Source organism: Mustela putorius, unplaced genomic scaffold (genome assembly GCF_011764305.1).
Source record: "Mustela putorius furo isolate JIRA1106 unplaced genomic scaffold, ASM1176430v1.1 tig00000095_pilon_pilon_pilon, whole genome shotgun sequence".
Lineage (NCBI taxonomy): Eukaryota > Metazoa > Chordata > Mammalia > Carnivora > Mustelidae > Mustela > Mustela putorius.
In genome coordinates this window covers 24141068-24168586 of record NW_025421280.1, presented here as the reverse complement: position 1 = coordinate 24168586, position 27519 = coordinate 24141068, and the positions used below count along the sequence as shown (strand labels likewise).

Here is a 27519-nt window from a genome sequence, read left to right as displayed (position 1 = left end):
GCACAGCGGTGCCATCAGGGAATGAGGGGAAGGGGGACTCGTTATGCCAAAAACAGTTGCTTCCGGTGGCCCCAACAAGATGATGTAACCTCTTTGTCGTGTCCTATTTCCTAAGATGTTCCAGAGACCTGGGAACCCCCTCATGTTCCTGGTTGGACAGGGACAGCCAAGGAAGGAAAGAACCAGAACTCTCTGCCTAAGGCCTCCACTAGCTGGGAGGGTAGGCAGAGCCTGGGCCAATTTGTCCATTTGGCCACAATTGAAGGAAACATGAGGACAGACCAACAGGGCTGAGTGCACACCATTAGTTCTGGGCTGTGACAGTTCCCATGAGTGTCATCCAGGAGGATGAAGTTGGGGCACTGCTCTGCGAAGCCTTGGCATAGTAGAGGTCTCTGAAAGCTCTTTTAGGATCATTGTGTATCAGTCAGTGAAAGAGAAAGGGGCTGACCTCAAGGATACCTTTCTACTTTCTTCTACAAACCCCCATCCATCTGCTCACTGACAGGCTGAAGTCAGAGTCACAGGGTCTTTGGACCAGCGCCATCCAGTTCAACCTTCTATGCAGTGCATGGTCTGTAACCTCCTTGCCAGAGAGCCTCCTACTGTGGGGCTCTTGCTGCTAACATCATGGTAAGATGGCTCTCATTTTAAGCCTCTTCTTATGTGAAATGAAAATCTGCCCTTCAGCCATTTTCACCAAGACCCATTCCTCTTCTGGTAGCTGAGGAAGAAGGGCCTCCTGCCTTCACTGGCTCAGGGAACCTACAGCCTGAAGGACCTGTGAGAACCGGGGCTCCTTACAGCCAGCTCACCCCCAGGATGTCCATCCAGGGAAGGAAAGGCGCTGGCCGGTGGGAGAAAGCCGTGCCAGCAGGAGGGCGGCTGAACTACTTTTTCACCTTCTTCCTGGAGACTCAGTTCTGACCCCACCTGTACACAGGGAAGACATCCTCCTGGACAGGAAATAAAAGCAAGTTTTTGAGTGAACATCAAAAGTACAGACTAGAGAGTGATTTTATCCTGTCCCTGCATACGACAGTGAACTGAAACCCCAAGCATTCTGTGAGGATGAGCAAGGGTGTCGGGTGAAGGATGTTGCCGTCGGAAGGCAGGCTATCGTGAGTTCTCTGCGCGGGGCCCCAGCCTCGGAGCAGGGCGTTTGGAGCTCCGGGCAGGTGGGTCAGCAGCGCCACGAGAGCAGGTGGGAGTTTCCAGGAGTCTCATCCTTCAAGGCACTGGCGACGAGTCCCTATTTCCTGTGTGCCTGCTGGAGGCCCATCATGGTTTTCAAGTAATTGCGCTGGACACAGAGAAGAGGAGAAAATGGGAATTGATTAGGAGGCATGGACTTAAGACCCCGAAGCCATGCCACTTACACCCACGCCCTCATTCTTTCTGCAAGCATCATACTCTGGGGACAAGGATGCCCTCTGACCAGCCCCAATTCTGTGAGAAATATGTTCCATCCATCCCCTTTCGTTCTTTTGTCCTAAAGAAAGTGTGTAAAACTGTTTTAAAATGGTGTGGCAGGGGGCACCTGGGTGGCTCAGTTGGTTAGGCCTCTGCCTTTGGCTCAGGTCATAATCCCAGGGTCGTGGGATCGAGTCCCATGTAGGGGTCTCTGCTCAATAGGAAGTCTGTTTCTCCCTCTCCCTGTGCCTGCCACTCCCCCTGCTTGTGCTCTCTCTCCCTCTTTCTTTCTCTCTCTGTCAAAGAAATAAAATCTTTTTAAAAATATGGTGTGGCAGGCACGTTTTTAATTTTTTATTTTTAAATATTACTTGAGGGGCGCCTGGGTGGCTCAGTCATGGCTTAATCATGGCTTAATCGTGGGTTAAAACCTCTGCCTTTGGCTCAGGTCATGGTCTCAGGGTCCTGGGATCAAGCCCCACATTGGGCCCCCTGCTCAGTGGGGAGCCTGCTTCCCCCACCTCGCCTGCCTCTCTGCCTACTTGTGATCTCTGTCTGTCAAATAAATAAATAAAATCTTTAAAAAATATATTATTTGAGAGAGGAGAGAGAGAACAAGAAGTATGGGGAGATGGGCAGGAGGAGAGGGAGAAGCAGACTCCACTGAGCAGGGAGGCCCACTCAGGGCTCCAACCTAGGACCCCGGGATCATGACCTGAGCCAAAGGCAGATGCTTAACTGACTGAGCCACCCAGATACCCCCCAAAATCATGAGGCACTCAGGTTTAAAAAGAAACAAACATGTTCCAAGGGCCCACTTGAAAGTTTCTGGCAAGAATTAGGTTCAAAAAGAAAGCAAGAGGTTTCTATCTCCAGAGGCATGGACACACATGCATCCACAAAGCAACTAAATGTTCAGAAATTCACTGCTGGGCTCTCAGAAAGCGGGCGGGAAGTGTGCGGATACAGAAACACTGGGCAGTAAACAAGCGAACGCAAAACCCAACTGGAAATGTGGGTATGAGTCCAGACCCCCCACAGCTCCTATGTTAAACTGAAATCCTCTTGTTTGCCCAGGTGTTTTTATTGTGGCAAAAGACACATTACATAAAACATACCATCTTAACCTTTAAAGTGTACAGCTCAGGAGTGTTAAATACATTCCTAATATGCAACCGTCCCCACCATCCATCCCCCTGACTCTTTTCCTCTTGCAACACTGAAACCTTGTGCCCATTAAGCACGAACTCCCCCATTCCCTACCTCCCCCAGCCCTTGGCAATCACTTTCTTTTTCCTGTCTCTGGTTTTGGCCACTCGAAGTACCTCCTGTGAGTGGAATCCTATAGCGTTTGCCTTTTGGTGAGTGGCGTGTTTCACTTACTGGCTGTACCACTCTACATTCTCACCCACAGCCTGCTCACCAGGGCTCCAATGTCACCACATCCTCACCAAACTTGTTATTCTCTGGCTTTTGGATAGTGGCCATCCTAACAGGTATGAGGTGAGGTATGAGGTATCAGGTATGAGGTAACAGGTATCCTGTAGCTTCGATTCACCTTTCCCTAATGAGTGGTGACCTTGAACGTCTATCTTTTCATGTGTGTACTCTCCATCTGTATATTTTTTTCCAGCTATATCTATTCTTTGCCCTTTTTTAAAAAAGATTTTATTTATTTATTTGACAGACAGAGATCACAAGTAGGCAGAGAGGCAGGCAGAGAGACAGGAAAGGAAGCAGGCTCCCTACTGAGCAGAGAGCCCGATTTGGGGCTCGATCCCAGGACCCTGGGATCATGACGTGAGCTGAAGGCAGAGGCTTTAACCCACTGAGCCACCCAAGCGCCCCTCTTTGCCTATTTTTGAGCTTTTATTTTTTTTAAAGTATTTTATTTATTTATTTATTTGACAGAGAGAGAGATCACAAGTAGGCAGAGAGGCAGGCAGAGAGAGAGGGGGAAGCAGGCTCCCCGCTGAGCAGAGAGCCTGCTGTGGGGCTCGATCCCAGGACCCTGAGACCATGACCTGAGCTGAAGGCACAGGCTTAGCCCACCTAGCCACCCAGGTGCCCCTGCCCATTTTTGAGCTTTAAAAGTTCTCTATATATTCTGGATATTAATTTCTTCTCAAGCTGTAATTTTTTTTTTTAAATAAACTCTATACCACACATGGGGCTCGAACTCATGACCCCAAGATCAAGAGTTGCATACTCTACCCACTGAGCCAGCCAGGCGTCCCTCACATTGGAATTTCTGGAGGAGGTTAAAATGGTCCTGCACTGGCAATGCCCCATGGCTAACTGCAGAAGCAAGTACAAACATTGTGTGTGTGTGGGGGGGGGGGGGGGGTGGGAATGCACTAATGCCCTCGAGACTACCACAGCTGCAGACCAATCAACTAGGAACTTAAGATTTAAACACACACACACGCGCGCGCGAATAAAAGCCACCAAGAGAGAAATTCCACAAAATGGAAAAAGTTTTGATCTTAACAAATCTGATGCTGTCTGTCGGATGTGTAAAAATACATGGGACAAGTTTTAAACAAATGTAAGATGGAATGGCTCAAGGTCAACATGTGCGTATAAAGCGTGTTCGTGGGCATGTCTTCAACAGAAGAAATGTCCAATGCAGAGAGTTCTAGAGATTCGGGGAGGATGGGAGAATATAGCACTGACCACAGAAATTCAGGATTCCTCTGTTGAATGATTTAGAATTCAAATGTTTATCTGAGACTTTGGAAGTAATTCAAGAAAATGCAAGATTTGTCCGGAATATCAAGAGAGAAGTTCATGGTGGCAACCATGAAAATCACTTCGATTTGCCTTTTTTATGATCTTGAAATAATTTATGCCAGTCAAAACAAGTTTACAATGAGGAATAAAATTCTGGAAGCCAAACCCAAAGACCTTCTGGTCCTCTTATTCAATGTACAGGGTGACTGTAACCTACTGATCAAAATTAACCTCACCAATAATGGGACAAAGCAACATCTTGTGCTTCCTGTTACAGACTGTTTATATTCCCTCAAAATACATTTGTTGAAGCCTTAATGGCCACTGTAATGGTATTAATAGGTGGGGAACTTTGGGGAGGTAATGAGATCTAGATGACGTCATGAGCGTGGAGCTCCTCATGATGGTTTAGTGTCCTTAGAAAAAGAGGAACAGAAAGAGAGAAATAGCTCTCTCTATATATATACAAACACAGGCCTAGGAAAGCCATGTGAGCACACAGCAAAAAATATGGCCGTTTATGAGTCAGGAAGAAGGCCTTCACCAAGAAGCAAATCTGCCAGCACCTGGATCTTGGACTTCCTAGACTCTAGAACCATGAGAAAGAAATGTCTGTTGTTTAAGACTCCAGCCCCCAGCCTACGGTATTTTGTTATAGCGTCCCAAGCTGACTGAGGCACCTCCTGATAAATGGACCATGAAGAACATAGCATCATCTCTGGGTATTCCTGCCCAAAATGCACAACTTGAATTGGAATCATGAGAACATATCACACAAACCTAAACTGAGGGACATTCAACTAAAAAAAAAAAAAAAAAAAGGCCTGGACTCTTCAAAACATGAAACGCAAGGAAAAACTGAGGAATTGTTCTAGATTAAAGGAGCCATGGCAACTAAATGTAAAGCATGATCCTAAACTGGATCCTGAACAGGATGGGAAGGGAGAATAATTATAAAGGACATCATTAGGACAACTGCCAAAAGCTGAAATATGGATTTTGGATTAAATAATGTGAACTTTCTCACCCTGATGAGAGAAAGTTTCTCTGAAGAAACTTCATTTTCTTTTAAGTTTTTAAAATTTATTTAATCTCTACACCCTCTGCAGGGTTCAAACTCAAAACCCTGAGATCAAGAGTTGCATGCTCTTCTGAGCCAGCCAGGCACCCCCTAATAATGAACTTCAAAGTGTGCTATTCAAAGGGTGTGCCCTGGCCTAGCCACATAGGCACCATCTGGGAGTTTATCGGAAATGCAGAATCTCAGGCTCCACTCCAGGGCTGACATATCAGACTCTGTATTCTAACAGCCTGGTGATTCATGTGCAGCGGAGTGAGAAATTCTACTCTAAGGATCTTTTTTTTTCCCCTCTAGGAAAACCCCACAGCTAACATCTGTGAATATCTGCCCCCCATCAGGTCAGGAATAAGACGAAGATGGCAACCTTCACCTCTTATTTCAACCTTGTACTAGAGGTTCTAGCCATGCAAATTAGGCAAGAAAAGGTTATAAAAGGCATCATATTGGAAAGGAAGAGGTAAAACTATCTGTATTTGTAGATGATATGATCTGGTATGTATAAAGTCTTAAGGAATCCACTAAGAAGCTATTAGAATTAATAAATGAATTTAGCAAGGTGATGGAATACCACATTGTTACACAAAAATCAACTGTACTTCTATACATACAATGAACAGCAATCTAAGAATGAAATTGAAAATATAATTCCATTCATAATAGCATCAAAAATAATAAAATACTTAGGAATAGACTTTTTTAAATACAAAACTTATACTCTGAAAAGTACAAAACTCCACTGAAAGAAATTAAACACCTAAATAAATAGAAAGATAGCCTATGTTCATAGATTTGAAGACTTAATATTGTTAAGATGGCACTATTCCCCAAATCAATCTGGAGATTCAACACAACCTCTGTCCCAGCTGGCTTCTCTGCATAAACTGACAAGCTGGTCTGCAAATCTGTATGGAAATAGAACCCAGAATAGTCAAAACAATCTTGAAAAAGAAGAACAAAGATGGAAAATTGATACTTTGTAATTTCAAAACTAACTACAAGTTTATAGTAACCAAGACATTACAGTACTGGCATAAAGACAGACTTCCAGATCAATGGAATAGAATTGAGAGTCCAAATATTAAACCCTCACATATATGGTTAATTGAATTTCAACAAGGGTAACAAGATCATTCAATGAAGAATCCTTTTTTTCAACAACTGGCACTGGGAAAACTGGATATCTGTCTGCAAAAAAATAAAGCTGAACCCCTGCTTCCTACCATGTGCCCCTTCCATCAAGCCCAGCAGGGGCAGGCCTCTTTGTAGCCAGAGAAGGAAGCCCCTACATGGCGGTCACAGTCAAATGATTTCTGAGGGTATGCTATCTAAGCACTTGCCCCTACTCCATTCTTTCCCCAGTCCTCTGGGAGAGTCCCATCTTCCCACAGAGAGATTTTCATGAACAACCCTGAGCAAGCTTTTTGGAGTCAGCCAGTGGGGTCCATGGGAGCAGCCTGGCCAGGGTTGCCTTCCTCAGCCAAGTAATTGGGTTCCAGCAAACCTTTCCAGAGAGACAGGGCCTCTGTCCCCTGCCTCCTGTTCATGGTGGCCCCCACTGGAGAGGTTGTCCCCAACAGGCAGTGGTCTCAGAAGATTCCCAGACCCTGCCCTGGGCTGTGACCCACACATGGTACCAGCTTAGCTCCCAATAACCCTCTGCAGGCCTGGCTATGGTGTGTGGGACCCCTGCTGGATTTAACCCAATCTAGGACTCTGGAGTTGGCAAAAGACACCCACTGACTCTGGGTGACTCTGTGTTTCCCTCGGCTGCCACAGTCCTTCTTTGCCTCTCCAAAGTGGGAAGCGTGATCTTGGGTGTCCTAATAACGTGCTCCCTGAAGCCCCACCTTCCTGGAGACATAAGCCCCTCTCCCCCACACCAAGTTACCTTCTGTTCTGTCTTGACTTTGGCATTGTAGAAGGAGATGGAGTCGGGGCCCTCAGGCAGCACCCTCTGCTGCAGCTGGTTGAACTTGTCCTGGTCATCTTCTCCCTAGGGGAGGCTCAACTCAGTCCCTTCTGCCTGCCAATGTTAGGATCTACCCTGACAGGGCCTGTGGGGGCATCAGGGCAGCCACTCACAGGGTGTGCAAACCCCCACGCAGGGTAGCTCATAACCCCCAGCCCCATATTTTCCAGATATTCTGTAGCTGCCACCTGGCAGGATGAGCTCCCCCAGAAAAGTGGCAGCAGGAAGTGATGTCTTCTGTGTCCCCATCCTCCATAATGGGGGAGAGACCTGGATCTGTTCATTTGCCCAGGCCAGCTGTGGGAGAGTCTGGGAGCAGCCTATACACTGCCATCTTTGTGGAGAAAACAGAGGACAAAGGGTATTGCCCCCACACCCTGTGCTCACCCACGGTCCCCACCCCAGCCCCCGTGGCGCTCACCAGAGATACGAGCCTGCTGACAGGCACCATGCCCGGCCGGATGCTGCTACCTGGCTTCAGGGACACTTGCATGTCATCAGGGATGAAGAAGGATTCATTGTACCAGATATCAAATTCTGCAGGGAGGCGGGAAGGCAGCACTGTGAGGTGCTGAGGAGGCCCCGAGGAAGCAGGTAAAGCCTGTGTGTGTGCTTGCCACAGGCGCACCCTCTGTTCGCTTCCTGCTCTAGGGTCTCACCCTTTCCTGTCTCCCTCTCCGGCTCTCAGAGTCCTGGGGACACTTCGGAAGCCCCTGCCAAGCCCCAGACTCTGTCAGAGAGACGCTCTGACACGGCTTCCAGAACCCAGGCCTGGCCCTCTGCCTCCCGTGACCTCAGGTAGCCAGCCAGCCTTCCCAAATGGCACACCCGTGAGCAGGCGGTGACGACACTGGTCCACCAGGTGCTGGCAGTACTGGATCTCAGCCCTGAGGTCACGCAGGTCCTGATACTCAGCCCGGTACTGCTTCTTGAGGTCTTTGAGCTTCAGGATCAGCAGGAATTCCTCCTCGTCGATGATCATCAGCCCCTTGTTTTCATACTCGCCTGCAGGGACAGAGGAGGTCAGAGAACGAGGAGCTCACCTGGGGTGTGGGGAGGAAGGCATTCTGGAAAGAAGGAACAAAGTGCTGGCACGAAGACCACAGACTAGAGGAAGGGCTGGGGTGTGGGGTGGGGGTGGGCAAAGCATGAGGAGGCCAGGCCACCAGGACATGTCTCACCAGAAGAGGGAGTTCAGCTCGGATGGGGACACACTGGCAACTTGAAGAACAGGACGAGTGGGCAGGGGAGAGGGTAGAGATGGCACATGTTTCACACTTATTTGACCTTAAACCTCACTGGCCAAAGATAGTTCAGTAACCACCTCAACTGAATGGACGTTTACGTTTTTTGTGAGTCATAGACACGAACTGCCACCACAGGCTAGCACCATAAGGCACCTGGGCAAGGTTATTAATAACAGAGCGTGTGAATCTGTATCATGTCAAAAGGCTATCAGAGGCTTCAGGAGGAAAGGAGTCTGTTGTGCTGTTTTGTCATCTCATGGTGCTTTTAAGGTCTGTCAGATGAGGGTTGCTGAGTTAAGACAAAATAATATGGTCTGTGAAGCCATGCACTCAGCCAGCCACTGCCCATGGGACCTTGAAATCTCAGCATAGGCATCAGGTCAACCCCATCAGGGCTGTGGGGCTCCCACCCCCAGGAAGCCTGGAGAGTGAGTCTTCTATGTGACTGAGGTATGTGGCCAGGGGAGGGAGCCGGAAGCATGAGGCAGTCTCCAGGTGTCCTTCCACTGATATTTCCTGGGAAAAAATTAAGTTACATATTCACTGACACCATTTATGGAGAAGCACTTAGGAATCTTGAATTGGTCTCAATTCAAGAAGTCTAGATTTGGGAGGGGATAAAGAGTGCCCTCCCGCTAAAGTCCCTCCCCTTCAGTGCAGAGCGGCCTGGTCTGTGTGCCGTGGGCAGTCCCCAGTGTGGTCACTGTGACAGACATAAGTCCTTAACCGAGTAAAGTCTTTACAGTATTCTGCTGACATGGGGAGGGATCGTGAACACTTCGTGTCCCGCAGGGCGGGGGCGGTTCCTCTGATTATCGCCAAGGAAAAAAACTTCAAAGAGTTGAACCTAAAATGATTTTTCATTTTTCTTTCACAAAACACTAATTAACATGCCAAATTTGCTGACCTTTCTGGGTCAATAAGTGGCTATCAATCAAAATGAATCAAAAAACATATTTTCTTGATCTATTCCCTCAAGATAAAAGTATTTTATTTGGTATTTTAATAACCAATGGAAAAACAACTGATGTTGGTGGGGAAAGAGCAAAAATGTGTTTTTTTTGACGCCTGGGTGGCTCAGTCAGTTAAGCCACTACTTTTAGCTCAGGTCATGATCCCATGGTCCTGGGATTGAGTCCCATGTCAGGCTCCCTACTCAGTGGGGAACCTGCTTCTCCCTCTCCCTCTGCTCCCCACTTGTGCTCTCTCTCCCTTAAATAAATAAAATCTTTTAAAAAATGTTTTTATACTGATAGATAAAATTTTAAATATTTTAGTTTTTATTTATTTGAGTATCTCTACACCCAACACAGAGCTCGAACTCACAACCCTGAGATCAAGTCACACGCTCTTCCAACTGAGGTGCCCCCAAATTTTCACTATTTTAAAATAGTGTTTATTGGGACACCTGGATGGCTCAGTCAGTTAAGCCACTGCCTTCGGCTCAGGTCGTGATACCAGGGTCCTAGGACTGAGTCCCACATCGGCTCCTTGCTCAGTGCAGAGCTGCTTCTCTCTTTGCCTCTGCCTGCCAGCCTGCTTGTGCACACTCTCTCTCTCTGACAAATAAATAAATAAATAAATAAAATCTTCTAAAAAATAATAAAAATAAAATAAAAATGTTTATTTAATCTTTATCTCATTCCTCTAAAATATCTGTTTTCAGGTATATTTAGGCATAAATGATACGTCAGCATAGCATGAATATATATTATCTAAGATATGTAAATAAGTGATAAGAAGTTGCAGTCAAAGAAGGTGTGGGCAGAAGGGACAAAGAAGTCGTTGGTCCTGTAAGATCTTCACCCTGGAGGTTCTGGCTGGAGCCACCATTGCCAGCCCTCCCCCGTGCCCAGACCCATGGAGGCTTAGCCCTCTGGAGCAGTGTGTCACTGTTGGTCTGTAGGGTGTAAGCAGAGTGGCCTGAAGTATTTGGAGCTGCCCTCTGAGAAGTAAATGAGTAATGCGCACATCCGACTGTGAGATGATCCGCCTGGACCGCCGAAATAAAACAACATCTGGAGATGCCCCAACACCTTGCCACCTGGGCGGCCCACCTGGAACAGGGCTGTGACTTAGCCAGGGGAAGCCTGCTAACCTCCGCTGTGCCTCGTCGGGAGAAGGACAATGGGACCAGGACTGTGAACAAGAATGTGGCTTCTGAACCTCTGGCCTCCGAGTCGGGATGGTTACTCATTAAAATGCAGTTCTGGGCCTTGCTCCAGATCTCCCGAGTTAGCCAGTAGTCAGGGCCTGGGAGTCTGTGTTTGATCGGCCCTCCCCGATGAGTCCTCTGCACACTCAAGGTGGGAGGGCACCCCAGGGCAGGGGTGAGCACGGTCCCTCACTGGGACAAGGGCACTAGGGTCAGGGTCACCAGGTAAGCACCCTCGCCACACTGAGGTCCCTCCTCTCTGAGCCTGAGGGCCCCCCAGACACCACCTGCCTTAGGAGACGAGACTGCCAGGCCAGCATGGGTGGTGAGGGATGAGCATGAGGAATGGTCTCAGTGACAATGGCTCCTTAAGCTCTCTCTTTCCCTCCTCAGTTTCTTGTCTTCACTAGCACCCTCACGCCAATCAGACCACCCTGGGCAGTGAGACCACACCAGGACCCGTATACGGCCCTTGTGGGGGTCACAAGCTGCCCATCCCTCTGGGGAAGTGTCTATAGGACCAAAGGCCTGCTTCTCCACTGGGAGCAGCACACACCAGGTAGAAGGCCCAGCACCTAGGTCTGAGATAACAAAATAGCGGGAGATCCACAGGCAAAGTCTGTCTGATACGGAAGGAGCCTGTGACTCCCCGGGGCTGGCTAGACCCACACGACGACCCAGGCGTGAAGACCACAGCCCCCTCCTGTTTCCGTCCTCTGGTGCCCAAGGCTGCCCGGTTTAGAGCAGGATGACTCAGCTCCCACCGCCACCCGCCACCTTCCCACCACATTCACCTTGCTTCTCCCGGATTGATTTCTGAAAATTTAGTGCCTCCTTGGTCAGGTCCATCTCCTGCTTGATGGCATTGATGCGCTGCGTGGTCTCGCTGGCCCTTTTCCTCCGCTCATTCAAGATGGATTTGTTCTCTTTGAAGATGCGGTTGATCTCACTGCCCCGTTCGTTCTTAAAGTCCTCGAAGGCCACAGGTTTGGGGGGTGGGGTACTGGGCCTGAAGACAGAAGGGGAAGGGAAGGGGAGCCAGAGCCACTAGGCACTTTGTCCCTCTTCTTGGGGTGGTTGGTGGGGGTCTTCTGTGGGCAGGTGACCAGAAGTCCCAGGCACCCTATGCAGAAACCACGCCCCCGTGTCTGTCTCTGACTCCCCCCGCCCCCCCCCCAGCAAGGGCACGTGACCATCACAGCAAGTAAGGACAGCAAGGAAAAGTGTAAAAAACAGAAAACAAAGCAAAAAACCACTCACTACCTATTGGCAACTACGCTTTGGTGTATCTCCTTCAGGGATTTCTTTGATTCATTATTTAATGTTTGATGTCATGCAGCAGATACCATTTTACATCTTGTGTTTTTCACAGAGGCATTCCTTCACACTGTGAGGATGTGAGGTGAAGTGTTGAGGTAGGGAATGTGGACTGTCTGCAGCTTCCTCTGAAATGCATCAGGGGGCGCTGGGGTGGCTTGGTCCCTTGAATGGGGCCTGGGATTGAGAGTCCCTGATTCTTCCTCTCCCTCTGCCCCTCCCCTCTGCTTGTGTTCTCTCTCAGATAAATAAATAAAAATCTTAAAAATAAATAAATTTTTTAAAAGTTAAAAAAATGCAATAAATAAATAAAATACTAAAAAAGGGGGGGGGTGCCTGGGTGGCTCAGTGGGTTAAAGCCTCTGCCTTCAGCTCAGGTCATGATCTCAGGGTCCGGGGATCGAGCCCCACAACGGGCTCTCTGCTCCACAGGGAGCCTGCTTCCCTTCCTCTCTCTCTGCCTGCCTCTCTGCCTACTTGTGATCTCTGTCAAATAAATAAAATATTTTTTAAAAAGTTAAAAAAATGCATTGAAAAAATAAGAGGGATGAAGAGAAAGACAGATGTGTGATGAAGGAAGCAATGTGTTCAATGCAGAACCAAGAGGGTGTCGGCTGTACAGTACTTTCAACTTCTCTGAGTTCTTGGAAATGTTCATCTGCTAAGGAAAGAATTCTTCACACCCATCCTTGTACATCCCAAGGGCAGAGACAATCATTCACTTAGTACCTTTTCAGTAACATTAGCTACTGAAGGTGTTTCCAAAACTCGTTTTTGGCTTTTTAAATGAATGATGCCATGAACATGTTTGCATAAATCTCTGTCCACAGCTCTAATCATTTCCTCAGGCTCCACTGCTGAACACTCGATTATTGGCTCACCAGGGAGAGGAACCGGGTAGCTAGAGGAAGGGGTCTCATACCTTAAAAAGATAGGGCCTTTTGAATTAGTTATTTTTAAGTTAGTTAATTTTTTAATATAAATACATTAGTTTTTTTTAAAATTGTAAACATAATTCTTTAAATGACTACTCTCTGAAGAATCTAAAATGATTCCACATATAACTGTGTATCTTGGAGGGCTCCTAAGGCGGGACCGGTTCGCGTGTGGCTCAGCCATCACATTGCTTCTTTCCAGACTGTGCTCCTGGCCTTTGCCTATTACCCCCTCTTTTACTTCTCATTTCTCTGTAGGCGCTCTTGACATGACCACATTCGGGTTTTGAGTGGTCTGGTGAACTGGCCTGAGGTGCTTACCTGGGTGGGCGCCACTCCTCCTTTGGGGAGTCTAAGGGAAGGGGCTCAGAGCTGGAGGTCTCCCGGTCCCGCAGGGGCAAGTCTTTGACATCCCCCTCCTTGGACGATGGGGTCGCCTGGGTCTTGGAAATGGAGACCTCCAAATCCTTGCCACTCACAGGGCTGCCAGCACCTTCCTTTCTTCCTAAGGAGCTGGAAGGAGAAGGCAGGGAGGCCCCAGGGCTCAGTCATAGGCAGTAAGGTATCTCTGGTACTTCGGGGAGTGACATTTCCAAACCCACAGACAGCAAAAGCCCCATCCCATGCAGTCCTAGCTGGATCATACTCCTAGGCTGAAGGGCAAAGGGTATGACCGTAAGCCACGCCGATGGGCATTCTTCCCCCCTTCCTCAGAATGAGGAGCCCTCCCTTAGCCATCCCTGGCAGGAGACACCTGGGAAACTAGGCAGTCTCCAGGTTTGAAAGCGGCTGGGCCTGTGAGGAGGGCCACAGGCTCCCGGGAGCATCCGGGCTGTGGAGGTCTTCATCACACAGCCATCCTGGGAAGGCAGAGCCGCCACCCCACATAGGTCTGTCTGGGGACCAAAGACAAAGCAAGACATGTCTGCCCTGCTGCCTGATCAGTCCACAACCCACTCTCCCACCTCAACGAATGCCCACAGCCACTCCCAGAAAAGTAGCTGCCCTCTCTCTCCAAGTGATGGCACCCAGGGTCCTCCTCCTCCTCAGAGAGGCACATGTGAGCAGGCCTGAGCTGTCAGGAGGAGACCAGGGACCTCAGCAACCCCTGCTACTCAACTACACATGGAACAGTTTTCTATGATCAGCTCCGGCCCGTGTCCTCTGACAGATGATAATATAGCAACACCCATTAGGATGGTGTATGTTCTAGGTACGGGGGCTGCCTTCACCGTTTATCTTTCCAACAACCCTCCTGACTTTGAAGCTACTATTATGATTCCCCAATTTAGGGAGAAGAAAACGGAAGCCCAGAGAGGCTGCCATGCCTCACACAAGGTGACCCCTTCTGTGAGAGAAGCCTCCTAGAGCCCGTGTTCATGTCCACAGCTACCAGCACCTTCCAGGGAGGGCATCTCATTTAGTGAGCCTTGACACTTCTCTCGCCTGGTGCACACAAACGATTCTTGTCTGGAAGGTGAACTGGGGCATTCAGGTGACATGAGTACCAAGGAGTAGGTCACAGGACTCTAGTTAGGGGTGGTTTCCACAGGTAATACCTGGGTGGTACCCGGCTTCTCTATTCTACTCTATCACTCGTCAGTGGTGTGAACTGACTCTCCAAGCCTTGGTTTCTACATTAGTAAAATGGAGCCATGATCTCCTACCTCCTGGGGTTGTGGATAAGAGGTAACCAGCGCAGCCTGGACCCCACAGATGTTGCTAGTATTCTCAGCAATACGAGCAATAGGGACCACCCAGTAGCAAAGACACTAGCTTGTGTCCTCTCTTTCACCAGCTGAGGAGGGCCAAGTGGTGAGCAGGTAAAGCAACAGGAAGGTTCCTCACCCGAGCTGTTCTTTGAACATCTTCTTGGACTTGGGTTTCTTCCCAGGTTTGGTAGAGAAAGGCGTGACCCCGAGTCCGAAGCTTTGTCCATCAGGCTCACCCACGAGGTGGCCCTCAACATCCATAAGCCCTGCCTGGATAGAGGCCAGCCACAGGGCTGAGGGTTAGATTAAGGGTTTTGGCCTGTGGGGGACCCAAGTAACTCTTATGCTTAGGTGGGTATATTCACCCCACATGCCAAGATGGCGGGCCCAGGTTGCTAGCTTGAGGCTGTCTCCAACAGCACTGTCTCTCACCACCGATGTCCACACTCCACATCAACTTCACTCAATGGTCTGGTGTCTCATGCCAACCCTTGAGGATCTTAAGGCCTGTTTCTAGCCTAATTCCATGAACTGGTCTTGTTTATGGTCATGTTTATGGTCATGACTCCAATCCTGGAGACCATTCTGAATTCATATCCGGTTTACTCTTGCATGGGTCACGCTCATCCTGGTATTCCCTTTATCTGTTGCAACCCTAGATCTGCTCGGATGTAGAACCCCTGCTGCTTCTGGAAAGGTCTGGGGATGGAAAAAATCTGACATGAACGCTGTCAACAGGAAGCAACCGTGCATACCTTCTGGACGGCGGAGATGGCGGCAAAGTCATTCTTGTCTATAAGGGTATACTTCCTGCGCAAAGTGGACTCCACTTCCTGCTCCTGTTGGCTTGAGAGAGAGGAGAGAACACCTTGCACCTTGGAGCTAGGCTGAACCTTCCAGATCGAAAACCAAGTATGAGAACTAGAAGTCATTTGGGTGTGGCCCCTTGTGATGGAGCCACACCCTCATGGTGAACCAGACAAAACAAGCCCATTCCACACCCCGATTCCTCAGACCACATACCACCTGTTCACCCCTCGAATTGGCAGTGGCCACCCTTGTATGCCAGGGACTTCTGCTCCAAGGAAACTAACAAGGACTGTAAGCCTGCCTCAGGACCATGGTTTCCCACCTAGGTTCTATCTTTAAAAGGCCCCAGGGAAACATGTGACCCACGCCTGTGCTACCACCCAGCACAAGCTGTTCACTGTACAGGTATGTCTGCACCCCAATACATCACAAATGCCTCCTGAGGTGGGGGCGGGGCACAGGGCATATTCATGATGCCCTGCTCTGGCCACACTCAGGGCTGGCACTCCAGAAGGACCTCCCGTCTAATTCATGAACTCAGGAAACACCCACCAGGGATCACTTCTTCTCTGAGTTGGCCTTGAACAGACAGCTCTCCTCCCGGCTTCCCCCAGGGGAGAGGGATGGCTGGAGGTTCTGAGAGCTCAGGGGCCTGGGCACACCCCAAGGACTCTGAGCTGGCTTCTCATCCATGAGAGACAAGGCCGTGTGCTGAGAGCCACACCCTGGCCATGGGAAATGAAAACGGCAGCCTGATGTAGGAGTCTGATGGGCGGGTGAGGGTCCCTTACCTCAGCACCACCCGGAACTGGTTGAACACCTCCTGGATCTGTCTGAGGTTGATGATCTGGAGGCAAGACAGCAAGGCAGAGGTTGGGCCTCAGGCCACGCAGGGCTGAAGGTGTGTCTACACTCAGAAGAGAAACCAGGACTCCTTGGCTAACCCTTTAATCATGTATGTCTTGAGAATGGAACATCAGGAACCTCCTCAAGAACAGAGAAACAGGGGCGCCTGGGTGGCTCAGCTGTTGGGGATCTGCCTTTAGCTCAGGTCAAGATCTCCGGGTCCTGGGATCAAATCCCTGCGTCGGGCTCCCAGCTCAGCAGGGAGTCTGCGTCTCCCTCTCCCTCTGCCTCTCCCCCTGCTTGTGCACGCGCTCTCTCTCTCAAATGAATGAATACAATCTTTTAAAAAAATGAGCAGAGAAACACAACTGATTCATAGTTTTCAAACTAAGTAAATACTGAGGCTATAAAAATGACCTTCCGTGGAGTGCCTGGGTGGTGTAGACAGTTAAGCAGCTGACTCTTGATTTCTGCTCAGGTTGTGATCTCAGAGTCATGAGTTGCAGCCCTGCACTGGGCTTCATGCTCAGCAGGGAGTCTGCTTGAGATTCTCTCTCTCTCCCTCTGCCCCTTCCCCTGCCATGCTTGCGAGCTCATGCTCTCTCAGATAAATGAGTCTTTAAAAATTACCTTTTCTAAGTGAAGGTCTCTATAAAATTGACTCTAGTTCTTGAAAATACTAAGAAAAAAATTTTAATAAAATTTACTGTCTTCAGCTCCCTCCTGTTTCTACAAGGTTCCATCATGAACTCTCTGTGTAGCATATACACATCAGTGGCTCGAGGAAGGCCACTGGCTTCCCTCTTGGCCCTACAGACCACAAGCATTACCCTTGACAGAGGGTCATTCCAGGACTAACCCTGCTCCAAGGCCAGAAGAGCCCACTCCTCAGTTGTCCCAGGCCTGTCAGTTAGAGCTGCCACAGTAAGAAGCCCAGCGTGGCGGGTATGGGGTGGGTGGTGCTGCCATGTAGCTCCCCGGTGAGGGGTTTCCTGTCCTGCACTGTCAAAATAGAATGCATCCTTCCCCCTGAGGACCCTTCCCTGTGTGGCTGCTGTCTCTTCCTCCCTAGCTTACTCCAACACAGGCCCTGCGTGTCTGCCCTGTCAGCCCATGTGACGGCTACCCTTGAATGGCCTCACTCTGCCCGGCACAGTTGAGATCCTGAGTTAATTCCACTTTGATTTCCCTCTCACTCTACAGGTGTGGCCACCCAAGTACACGAGGTCGAGCATTTTGCTGAAGTCATGCAGCAAGGAGACATCGGAGCTAGGATGTGATCCAGGGCAGCCTGGCTCCAAGGACCACCCTGTTCCCACAGTAATGGGCCACCCCCTGTGTGGTCAAGGCTATTCAAGGATGCTGGCCACTCTGAGGGGCACACCCATCCTTGTAACCCTAAACATGGATGCTGAGGCCTCGGTAGGCTGTAGAGCCCAAGGCCAGGGGTCCAGCACCACCCACCCCATACCCACTGCACCCATTCAGAATGAGGTTCCAAGGCCAGCCCAGCACAAGTGGGGGATGCCCAGGATAGGGAGGGCATGGTCCCGAGGAGAGGCTCCTTACGTCAATCTCGTCCAGCGTCCCCTCCAGGTACCTCCGCACCTGGGAGTTGATCTCAGCAATCTGGATTTCATCCATGGGATCGTAGTTCACAAAGGTGCGGTTGGCCTTGAAGGAGGATGAAGAACATGTCAACAAGCTCCAAACACCTGAGCCCAACAGGGGCAGCAGGGGTCGTTCTGAAAACCAAGGTAGGGAGGTTGGACACAGGCCCTGGCCAACTAAGCCAGCTCCATTCCCTTGACCATGCTGGCTAGGTTCTGGGGTCACAGAGGGACAACTAGGTCTTGAGAGCCGCCTGACATGGGCTTGCCACTCCAAGCAAGGGGGCTGAGACTCAGCAGACTCTGTCCCATGAGGGCTGTGGCAGGGGGGTGTGTGGAGGTGGTGGCTGCCTCTGCCTAGAGACCCTCCCTGGACCGTAAGTAGGCCCAGGCAAGCTGTCAGAGGTCTCCAGTTCCCACCCTCTGCCCTCAGGGCACTCTGCTGCTGCCCCTCTCCCACTGCCCAAACTGTCCCACCTCCCTGACCTTGACCCCCATGCTGTCTGCCCCTGCCCTACCTGCCTGCCACCTGCCTCTCATTTTCCTGTAAACTGTCTGCCTCTGCTCCCTGGTATCTGAAATCCCTGCCCACATCCTCCTGGTCTTCTAGTATCCCTAGCTTCCAGGCATCCCTGTTCCCCAGCCCCCTTCCCGTCTCCCTACCTACTTGGCTTACCTACCCATCTGGCCCCTGTCCACCCAGTCCCTCTGCCCACCTGGTGCCCTGACCTCACCCCCTCTAGCAGTCCAGCCAACCCCTCACCCCAGACCCCTGCCGCTAGCCCCTTACCAGGCTGTCATGGATGGCCAGCTCCTGCTTGAGCAGCGCCAGCTCCTTCTCCAGGTTCTTCACCATTCGCTGCCAGGAAACATAGTTTGGGGTGGGGCAGGGAGGACCATCAGAGAGAACACCCTGCCTCTCCCAGAACAAGCCCACAATTCCCTAATCTATGCCTGGACATCCAGGCACCTCCTGGAAACCTGTGGGGTGTGATGTCAGCATCTGGACAGCTCCCTCCCAATCAGTGACTTTGCCCCAACTGGGGTGAGTTTAGGGTCTCCGGGGGCCTCAGCAGTCCCCTGGCCTCTGCCTCTTAGAGCAGAGGAGACAGAACACAGTGAGCACAGGCACCCACAGGGCAACCGCATACCCCGACTCCCAGGAGCTTCAGATTTCTGGTCTACCAGGGTGGTGTCCCTCTCAGTGCAGCCCACTGCCTCCAAGCACAGTTGTACCTTTTACCCTCATCCTTCCTGACCATTGCACAGACATATCGCCATTCCCTGCTGATAATCAGGTATGTCACCTCTAATATTTTTGCTGCTTCAAACAACACTGCACAACATTTTTGTCCTTAGATCTTTGGGTCTTTCTAGGTTTCTGTTGGGTAACGTCGGCCCTTTGTGATCTGCCCCCATTACTTCTTCCCTGCTGTTCCCCCCAAGCTCATTCCAGCCCTACCAAATTATTTGGCACACTCCCGCCTCTGCCCTACCTGTCCCCTCTGCCCGGGACACTCTTCCCCCAAGTACTGCCCTGGCTCACCCCCACACCTCCTTCAAGTCTTTGTTCAAGAGCTTCTAAATTAAGAAAACTTCAATCACCCCGCGGAAAACTGCAATGCCCTCCCCACGCCCACACCACTCTTTTTTGCAAATCTTGCTCTAATTTTTTTCATAGCACCTATCACCAACATACCCCAGAGCAATGCTGTTTCACAGAACTTTCTGTAATGATGGAAACGGTCTTTATCTGTGCCATGAGCTACATGTAGCTATGGAATACTTGAAATGTCACTAGTGTGACCCAGAAAGTGAACTTTAATTTTAACTAATTTAAATAGCCCCAAGCAAGCAGAGCTAATGTACTGAGCGGTGGAACTCTAGAATTTATCTATTTCTTTCTTTTTTTCCCCGCTAACATTTAAAAAAATTGTTCAAGAGAAATTGTAGGCAGGCATACCTCATTTCATTGCACTTTGCTTTATTGAACTTCCCAGATACTGCACTTTTTACAGATTGAAGGTTTGTAGCAACCCTGTGTCAGGCAACTCTGTTTTGTACCATTTTCCCAATAGCATTTGCTCACCTCATGTCTCTGCATCACATTTTGGTGATTTTTGCAGTATTTCAAACCTTTTCATTATTCTTGTATTTATTATGTGACCTGTGATCAGTGATTACAGCTTGCTGAAAGCTCAGACGATGGTTAGCATTTATTAGCAATAAAATATTTTTTAACAGTTATTTACTTATTATTATTATTATTATTATTATTATTATTATTATTTTGCGTAGGCTCCCCAACCAGCATGGAGCCCAACAGGGGGCTTGAACTCACAACCCTGAGGTCAAGGCTGGAGCTGAGATCAAGAGCTGGATGCTGGGTGCCTGGATGGCTCAGTGGTTAAGGCCTCTGCCTTCAGCTCAGGTCATTATCCCAAGGTCCTGGGATCAAGCCCTGCATTGGTCTCTCTGCTCAGCAGGAAGCCTGCTTCCCCCCTCTCTCTGCCTGCCTCTCTGCCTACTTGTGATCTCTGTCTGTCAAATAAATAAATAAGATCTAAAAAAAAATAAGATCTTAAAAAAAAAAAAAGAGTTGGATGCTCAACCAACTGAGTCAGCCAAGAACCCCACTGAAAAACCATTTTTAAATTAAGGTATATACTTTTTTTTAAGACACGATGCTACTGCACATTTAGCAGACTACAGTATGGTGTAAACATGACTTTTACAGGCACTGGGAAACCAAAAAATTCATTTGACTCACTTTATTGTAATAGAAGGTATAGTATAGTGATCTGGAGGTATGAATATTTATGAATATTTAAGGTGTACAACAGCATACACATATATATAGTAAAATGATTGCAACAGCAAGTTAATTAACATATCTATCTCCTCACCTAGCGACCATTTCTGTGTGTGCTAAGAGCCTCTGAGACCTACTCTCTTAGCAAATTTCCAGTATACAATACTATTAACTATGGTCACCATGTTGTATATCAGATCCCAGAACTTACCCATTACATAATGAGAATTTGTGCCCTTTGACCATCATCTCTCCTTTCCTCGGCCCCTGCCCCTATTCTTGGTAACCACCACTCTACTCCCTGCTTCTATTAATTTGACCTTTTAGGTTTCACATATAGTGAGATCATGCATTATTTTTCTTTCTGTATCTGGTTTATTTCACTTGGCATAATGTCCTCCAGGGCTATCCATGTTGTTGCAAAAAGCAAGATCTAGACTCACTTCCTGTTTTTTTTTTTTTTTAATAGTTTATTCATTTAAGTAATCTCTACATCCATCATAGGGCTCGAACTCACAACCCAAAGATCAAGAGTCACATGCTCGGGGCACCTGGGTGGCTCAGTTATTAAGTGTCTGCCTTGGGCTCAGGTCAGGATCCCAGGGTCCTGGGATTGAGCCCTGCATCGGGCTCCCTGCTCGGCGGGAAACCTGCTTTTCCCTCCCGCTACCCCTGCTTGTATTCCCTCTCTCGCTGTGTGTCTCTCTGCATCAATTAAACAAATAAATGAGACACAGTGAGAAAGGGAATACAAGCAGAGGGAGTGAGAGAGGAGAAGCAGGCTTCCCATTAAGCAGGGAGCCCAATGTGGGGCTCGATCTCATCATGGCCTGAGCCAAAGGCAGACGCTTAACGACTGAGACACCCAGGCACCCCAATAAATAAAAATCTTTTAAAAAAATAGTCACATGCTCTCCCAACTGAGCCAGCCAGGTGCCCCTAGACTCACTTATTTCTTATATTTATTATCTTTCTCTCAGCAGACCATCAGCTCTTTGGGGACAGAGACATGTGTTTATTTGCATACTAATATTCCAAGTGCTTCAAAAAGTGTCTGGCACATGGTAAGTGTTCCGTAGACTTTAGGTAAATGGACAAATGATATATTTCTAGAAACAGAATTGCTGAGTCATTTTTACAGTTGATAGATGAGAGGCACAGGGATTTTACACTGAGAACCGTCACTGTGAATAGGGCTTTCTTCAGTTGTCGAAAAATGGCCACTGGAGGGAGCCCCTGACAACTAGATCCTGGGACTGGTGACCAACGCTGTGACCAACGCTGTGACCAGTCTGCAGCTAGGGGCGACAGAACCCTGGCATCCTGGTGGCTCTGTGGCAGTTCAGAGCACAAAGCCTGGGACTCAAAGCGCATGACCAGGGTCCAAATCTGGCTCTGCCCCTCGGGGAAGCCCCAAGATGGTCTCTTTCAGTAGACTTCCTATGAGGTGAACAGGAGAGGCTTGGTGGCCAGCCCGTCCTCTCAGCTGAAGGATCTCTGCTCTGTTAAAGACATCATGCCCCAGCTAGAGAAAGTCTGTTGCATTGCAACACTGAGGGCCTCCAGTGGGGTGACTGTCCAGTGTGGCAGGGGGAGCCAGGCTTAGATCTCTGAGCCAGTCAGGTGATGTGGGGAGATGCACCCCCGCTCCCAGGGGAACCAGCCTCCATGTCACATCCTGAGAGCATTGGAGCTGCTTCTTCTAATGCTTGGCAGTCTGACTGGAGAGAATCTGCTTGGAAACACAGGGCAGGAGCAGCGGGCCCCACAGAACAGGACCTGGCAGCACCTCCTAGCTGACAGACTCCTTTTTTTTTTTTTTTTTTTTTTTGGTAGCCCAGGTGGAACAGAAAACCTGGCCAAGTCCTTTAAAGCTAAGGGCCATTTTCTGGATGGAATCAGCACAGACTCACATAAGTTTTCTGATGGTCAGGGGTTTTCAGCATAAGCGTAATGAGGCTAATTCAGAAAGTTCTGCTTAAGGTACAAGCGGCTCTCCACCCAGGAAGCCTCTCCGGTTAACCCCCACCCCTCATGGCCTGCCGGTGCTCTCTTTTCTCAGCAGAAGAGAACAACAAGTGTCGCTCTGCTGCCTGTTTATGCCCGAGGCTCGCAGCCTTTACACCCCCTCACAGCATCACAAACTCACAGAGTGGGAGGGTCACGGGAGTTCATCAGTCCCACCCCGAGTTCAAGGGTGAAAACCCCAAGGCTCAGAGACAGCTGGTGGCGGAGGTGGATCAGGGACTCAGCCTCCTGCCTTACGGTTGGCTGAGGAAATGCCACGGAAGCTACCCAACTGCCTCGAAAAGAGGCATCTCATGCTGAAGATTGTGCTAGAAAGAACACTGGCAGGCTGGCTGTGGTCCAGGGAAAGGGGAAACTAAAGGAATTCCTCAGGTCTCAGGAATTTTTGCTTATAAATGCTGATCATAAAGATCATACACACGCCCATGCTGGGTGACACAGAGACTTGGTTGGCCAGGACCAATCATGCCAATTTCGGAACAAAAATTACATGGAAGGAAAAAAAAATTACATGGAAGGGCATGGAAGTGCTTGCTGTCCGGCGCACGGCCTACCCAGCCAGGTTCGCACGTGGCAATGCAGGGTTCCCGAGTTCAGAGGACACCGGATGAGGAAATTAACAAAAATAAATTAAATCCCTCAACTACAGAAAAGCATAGCAAATAATGCCATGAAACCCGGGAAGACCACCCCAAAACTGGACTTGAACAGCCAGCCGGATATCCTATTGGGTTCAATTTTTGGTTTTGTTTTTCATTTTAAGAGATAAAACATGGCAGGGTGCCTGGGTGGCCCAGTGGGTTAAAGCCTCTGCCTTCGGCTCAAGTCATGATCCCAGGGTTCTGGGATCAAGTCCCGAATCGGGCTCTCTGCTCAGAGGGGAGCCTGCTTCTCCATCTTTCTCTGCCTGCCTCTCTGCCTACTTGGGAACTCTGTCTGTCAAATAAATAAATAAAATCTTTTTAAAAAAAGAGCGAGAGACAGAGATAAAACATGGCAGAGAAATGTGAAGCCACTATGAGCCTCACTCCAAGTCCATACCCTCCGACATCCCAGAGGGAAACCCCAACCTCTGTGTGGTCTTCCCACTCCCACGCTTTTTTCTTTCACTGCCCTCACATCTATCCATTCATGATCTTCAGCTTTGCTGTGCACATTTTTAGACTCGGTGGAAACGACAGACGCTAACGTTTGGCCCACTGTGGTCCCACTTAAGGTTATCCAGACACACAACTCGAGCCTGGACTCCCTCCCTCTGTAGCTCACTTAGCTAATCTCCTGTTAATTAAAGGCTACTGATCCAATGAGCAGTGGGAGCCCCGTTCTGTCCCGAGGCCATTCACACAGGTATGCGAAGAACGCTTCTAGACTGTCCACCCAGAAAGGGACCCTGCTGACCTGTATGAGTGAGTAGGGGACTAGCTAACATTTACTGAGCATTTACTCCACAACAGCACTGTGTTAAGGGGTTTCTCCCCGTGAGCTTATTCTTCACCACATCTCTTTGAGAGTGGATTCTGCTACTTCTCCAGTTCACAGTCAAGGACACTGAGGCTTAGGAAGGGTAAGCATCTACTGAGTCTGGGCAGCTGAAGGAAGGAAAGAGCAGGTCGCCACACCACGACAGTCCACTGTGGGGACCATGGCTCTTGACTACTGTGCCAGTGGTTCTCAAGTGTGGCCCCAGAATAGCAGCAGCAGCCTCGGGGAACTTACTAGAAATGTAAATCCTTAAGTCTCACCCCTCCACCAATGGATACAGGAACTCTGTGAATGGGTCCAGTGACTTGCTATTCCGGAAGCCTGCCCAGGGTTCAGATACCTGTGCGTGTTTGAGAGCCACAGCTCTAACCAACCCAATACCTTCCTCTGCCTCCAAGCCATGGGTTAGCTCTAGGGAGCCACAGGGACCATTATTTTCCATCAGGATTTAGACTCAGGAAGGTCTAATTAACTGCTTTGCCATGAGCTTAGGGCATGCATATGCTCCTGTCTCTGGTGACCGTGATTCTACAAGCGTCCTAAAGGAAAGCCAAGTTACCAGTAAACGAGTTTTGATTTGGCGAGATGTTGCCAGCATGCTCTCCACAGCAGCTGGATGGACAACACTCTGGCCAGAGACAGACACACGCCCTTGTCTCTGTACATCCCCACCATCATTCTCCATCATCAGAACAATTCTAGTTTGGGCTGGTCTGAAGGTGGAATTCCACTAAGCTTTCAACCTGCATTTCCCTGGGCAGTGGTGATGCTGAGCGTGACTTCTGGATGGTCAGCTCTGCTTGCTTAAAGGGATCACACAGGCTGGGACGAAAGAGCTTCTGTGGTGACATAACCAGATGAGTCTGAGAGTCTGTCCACATTTACTTCACTTCGAAACAGTTAGCTCTAAGGAATTCTCACACAGAAGCCCCAAAACCTCACACATGAGCTGGATGGTAACCTGACCTGGCCCTTTCATCTGGGTGCTGGCCCCCTAAGGGGTCTCCAGGACCTCTGAAGACCCTGGTCTGCCCCAAGGTGTAAAAGGACAGACCAAGATTGCATGAGGATCTTCAGGTAAGGCAGAAAGGGAAGTGAGGCTTGTGTGACCCTGGCAGCACACACCCACACACCTTCCCCACAGTGAGACACCTGCCCACAAGCCCCTTAGTACCTCAGCATCATACTTCTCGTTGATGGCGGGCTCTGTGGTGACCAGCTTCATCCTGCTGGCGAACCGCAGTGAAGACAGCTGAAAAACAGATCAGGCAGACCTCTGTGTCTTTAGCCAATGGTTCGTGAGTGGAGATATTTGCAAAGGAGGTCCAAGGAGCCTACCAGAAAAGATGAATCTCTGCATATAGACATACTCCGTAGTGAAGGGTGGGGTCTCCTTCTTGGGGAGAAGGGAGGGGCAGCCAGGCAGGGGTAATTACGGCTGGAGGCCCATGAGGCAGCCATGTAAGCAGGCACTTGAGAAACGGCCCCAATGCGCTGCTCCACAGCACTGTTGTTGCATGAGAGGTGGAGGGCTGCTCCCTGGCAGTGAGGTACAGCCAGTGGTAGCACAGGGCGGGCCCTGAGATCCCAGCCTCACACCATGCCGGGCTGACTCGGGGCCCTAAAACAGGGTGCAGACTTGGGGGGGGGAGCGGGGTCACCCAGGAGTGGCCCAGAAGAAGGCCCGAAAGGGCTCCTCCTTCAAGCAGTCTGGTCTAGTGGTTAAGAACTCTGCCCTGACCAACCGTGCAGCCTCTGACAGGCTTTGGAGCTTCTCTGTAAGATTGGGAAGAGTTGCCTCCCAGGGCCCGGGAGGCTTGGTGAAGAGGTCTGTAACATGCTCTCTACACGACTGGCCCACAGCAAGCCTTTGGGAGGAGGCCCTGTCCCTGCAGCTCGAGCGGCTTCTGTGTGGGCTGGAATCAGGCTCTCTTGCTCTGCGCACAGCAGCAAGTGTGGCCAGGGCGCCCTCGCTGTATCTACTCCCACACGTTACAAGCAGTGTCACTGAATAAAGCAACATGATCCTTGACAGGAATAGGGTGGAAGGCTTAAAGCACTTGAAAAAGAGAATCATTCGCTTCCACACCCCAATATGCCTTTGTCCCAAACCCCCGAGGCCCTTCCAACAGCAGCTCCGGGCTCCATGAGCTGTGTCCTGGGTCACAAGGCTCCGGGGAATGCCAGGTACCAGGTGAGCTGCTTCCTCTGCGGTGACCATCTCAGGGGTGGGGATAAGGAGAGAGGGGGGCCTATCTCAGAGGGCATTTCCTCAGCAAGGCAGTCAGGAGGCCCGATTTTCATATGGCTCCTCTTGGGGTTCGCCCGTGCTTTGTCATGCTGAGACTGGGAGGTTCCTGAAGCCTTCCTCTGGGGATGCTGCCTGCACGTCAGCAGGAGCTCCCTCCTGGCCTCCCAAGTCCCAGGGCACCCTCTCTGGACGCAGGCTGGTCCCTAATGCAAGAAACTGGGAGGCCCTGCAGTGTGCCTGGAAAGGATCTATTTCGCGTAAGTGTATTCTCCAGATGACTGAAGCTTGCCCTAACCGTCCACCCTTGACAAAACAAAATGCCTACAGAGAGCTTCCCAAATCTGCCTGATTATGATAAGTGACCCTTCAGAGGAAGACCGCCGCCGGGGTGCCCAGCTGCGTGAGCTTACCCGTGTCACTGCCTCAGCCATTATGGCCTCTATGACTGCCTCTAGTTCTCCTAAGCTTGTCCCCTCCCAGGTCACCTGGGTCCTGCAGCTGGGTTAATCTCCCTGAGCCACAACGCTGGCCACAGCCCTCCCCTACTCAAACGCCATGACAGCCCAGCAACTGGCAGAACAGTGAAAGCATCAGCCTGGCCATCATGTGCTCGTGTAGCCTCTGCAGTTTTTTTCTCCCTTTCTTCTTCCCAGGCCCTCCCCTCCAGTGGCCAGATGTTCCTGGCACGGCCCACACCTTCGGGCCCACAGTGTCCTCTGCCAGGAGCACCTCAGCTTTCTGTACGACACATCCTTTAACCGCAGCCGGCTCGGTGCCCGCCTTCCTCACCCCAGTTTCAGGAAAAGTCCCTTTTCCTCTGAAGGGCTCCTTCATCTGGGCCTCTCACGTTACCGAGGCCCATGGCAAGGAACCTTGTGGCCTCAGGCCACAGGCACCTCACCTCTCCCAAGCTGCTCTTCCCAGCACGTCCCTACCACACTACACACAGCGCACATGCTTAATGCCTGTCAGCTCACACAGGCCTTATAACCACAGCCCAGAATCTGTGCTACTTCTAAGATTTTTAAGTGTGTAATTATGAAGAACAAGAAATCCGCTGTCCTAGATCCCAGTTCACAGGAGCAGCACCCCAGGGAGCCCAGTCCTTTCCCCCTGCG

At 49.9% G+C, this 27519-nt stretch overlaps 1 protein-coding gene across 5 annotated transcripts in view; it reads right to left on the bottom strand.

Moving 5' to 3' along the window:
- Positions 1-999: 999 nt before the first annotated feature.
- KIF9 (kinesin family member 9) overlaps positions 1000-27519 on the bottom strand; it is a 47522-nt gene continuing 21002 nt past the window's right edge. For all 5 annotated transcript variants that reach the window (XM_004760771.3, XM_013060588.2, XM_004760770.3 and 2 more), the window contains 12 exons: positions 25325-25402; positions 18619-18687; positions 17788-17892; positions 16164-16219; positions 15318-15408; positions 14699-14832; positions 13172-13363; positions 11393-11607; positions 8025-8201; positions 7618-7733; positions 7116-7220; positions 1000-1303 (listed from right to left, as the gene is read on the bottom strand). In XM_004760771.3, coding sequence (XP_004760828.1) covers positions 1253-1303; positions 7116-7220; positions 7618-7733; positions 8025-8201; positions 11393-11607; positions 13172-13363; positions 14699-14832; positions 15318-15408; positions 16164-16219; positions 17788-17892; positions 18619-18687; positions 25325-25402 — 1389 coding nt within the window. In that variant the 3' untranslated portion in view covers positions 1000-1252. The remainder of the gene's footprint in view (positions 1304-7115; positions 7221-7617; positions 7734-8024; positions 8202-11392; positions 11608-13171; positions 13364-14698; positions 14833-15317; positions 15409-16163; positions 16220-17787; positions 17893-18618; positions 18688-25324; positions 25403-27519) is intronic.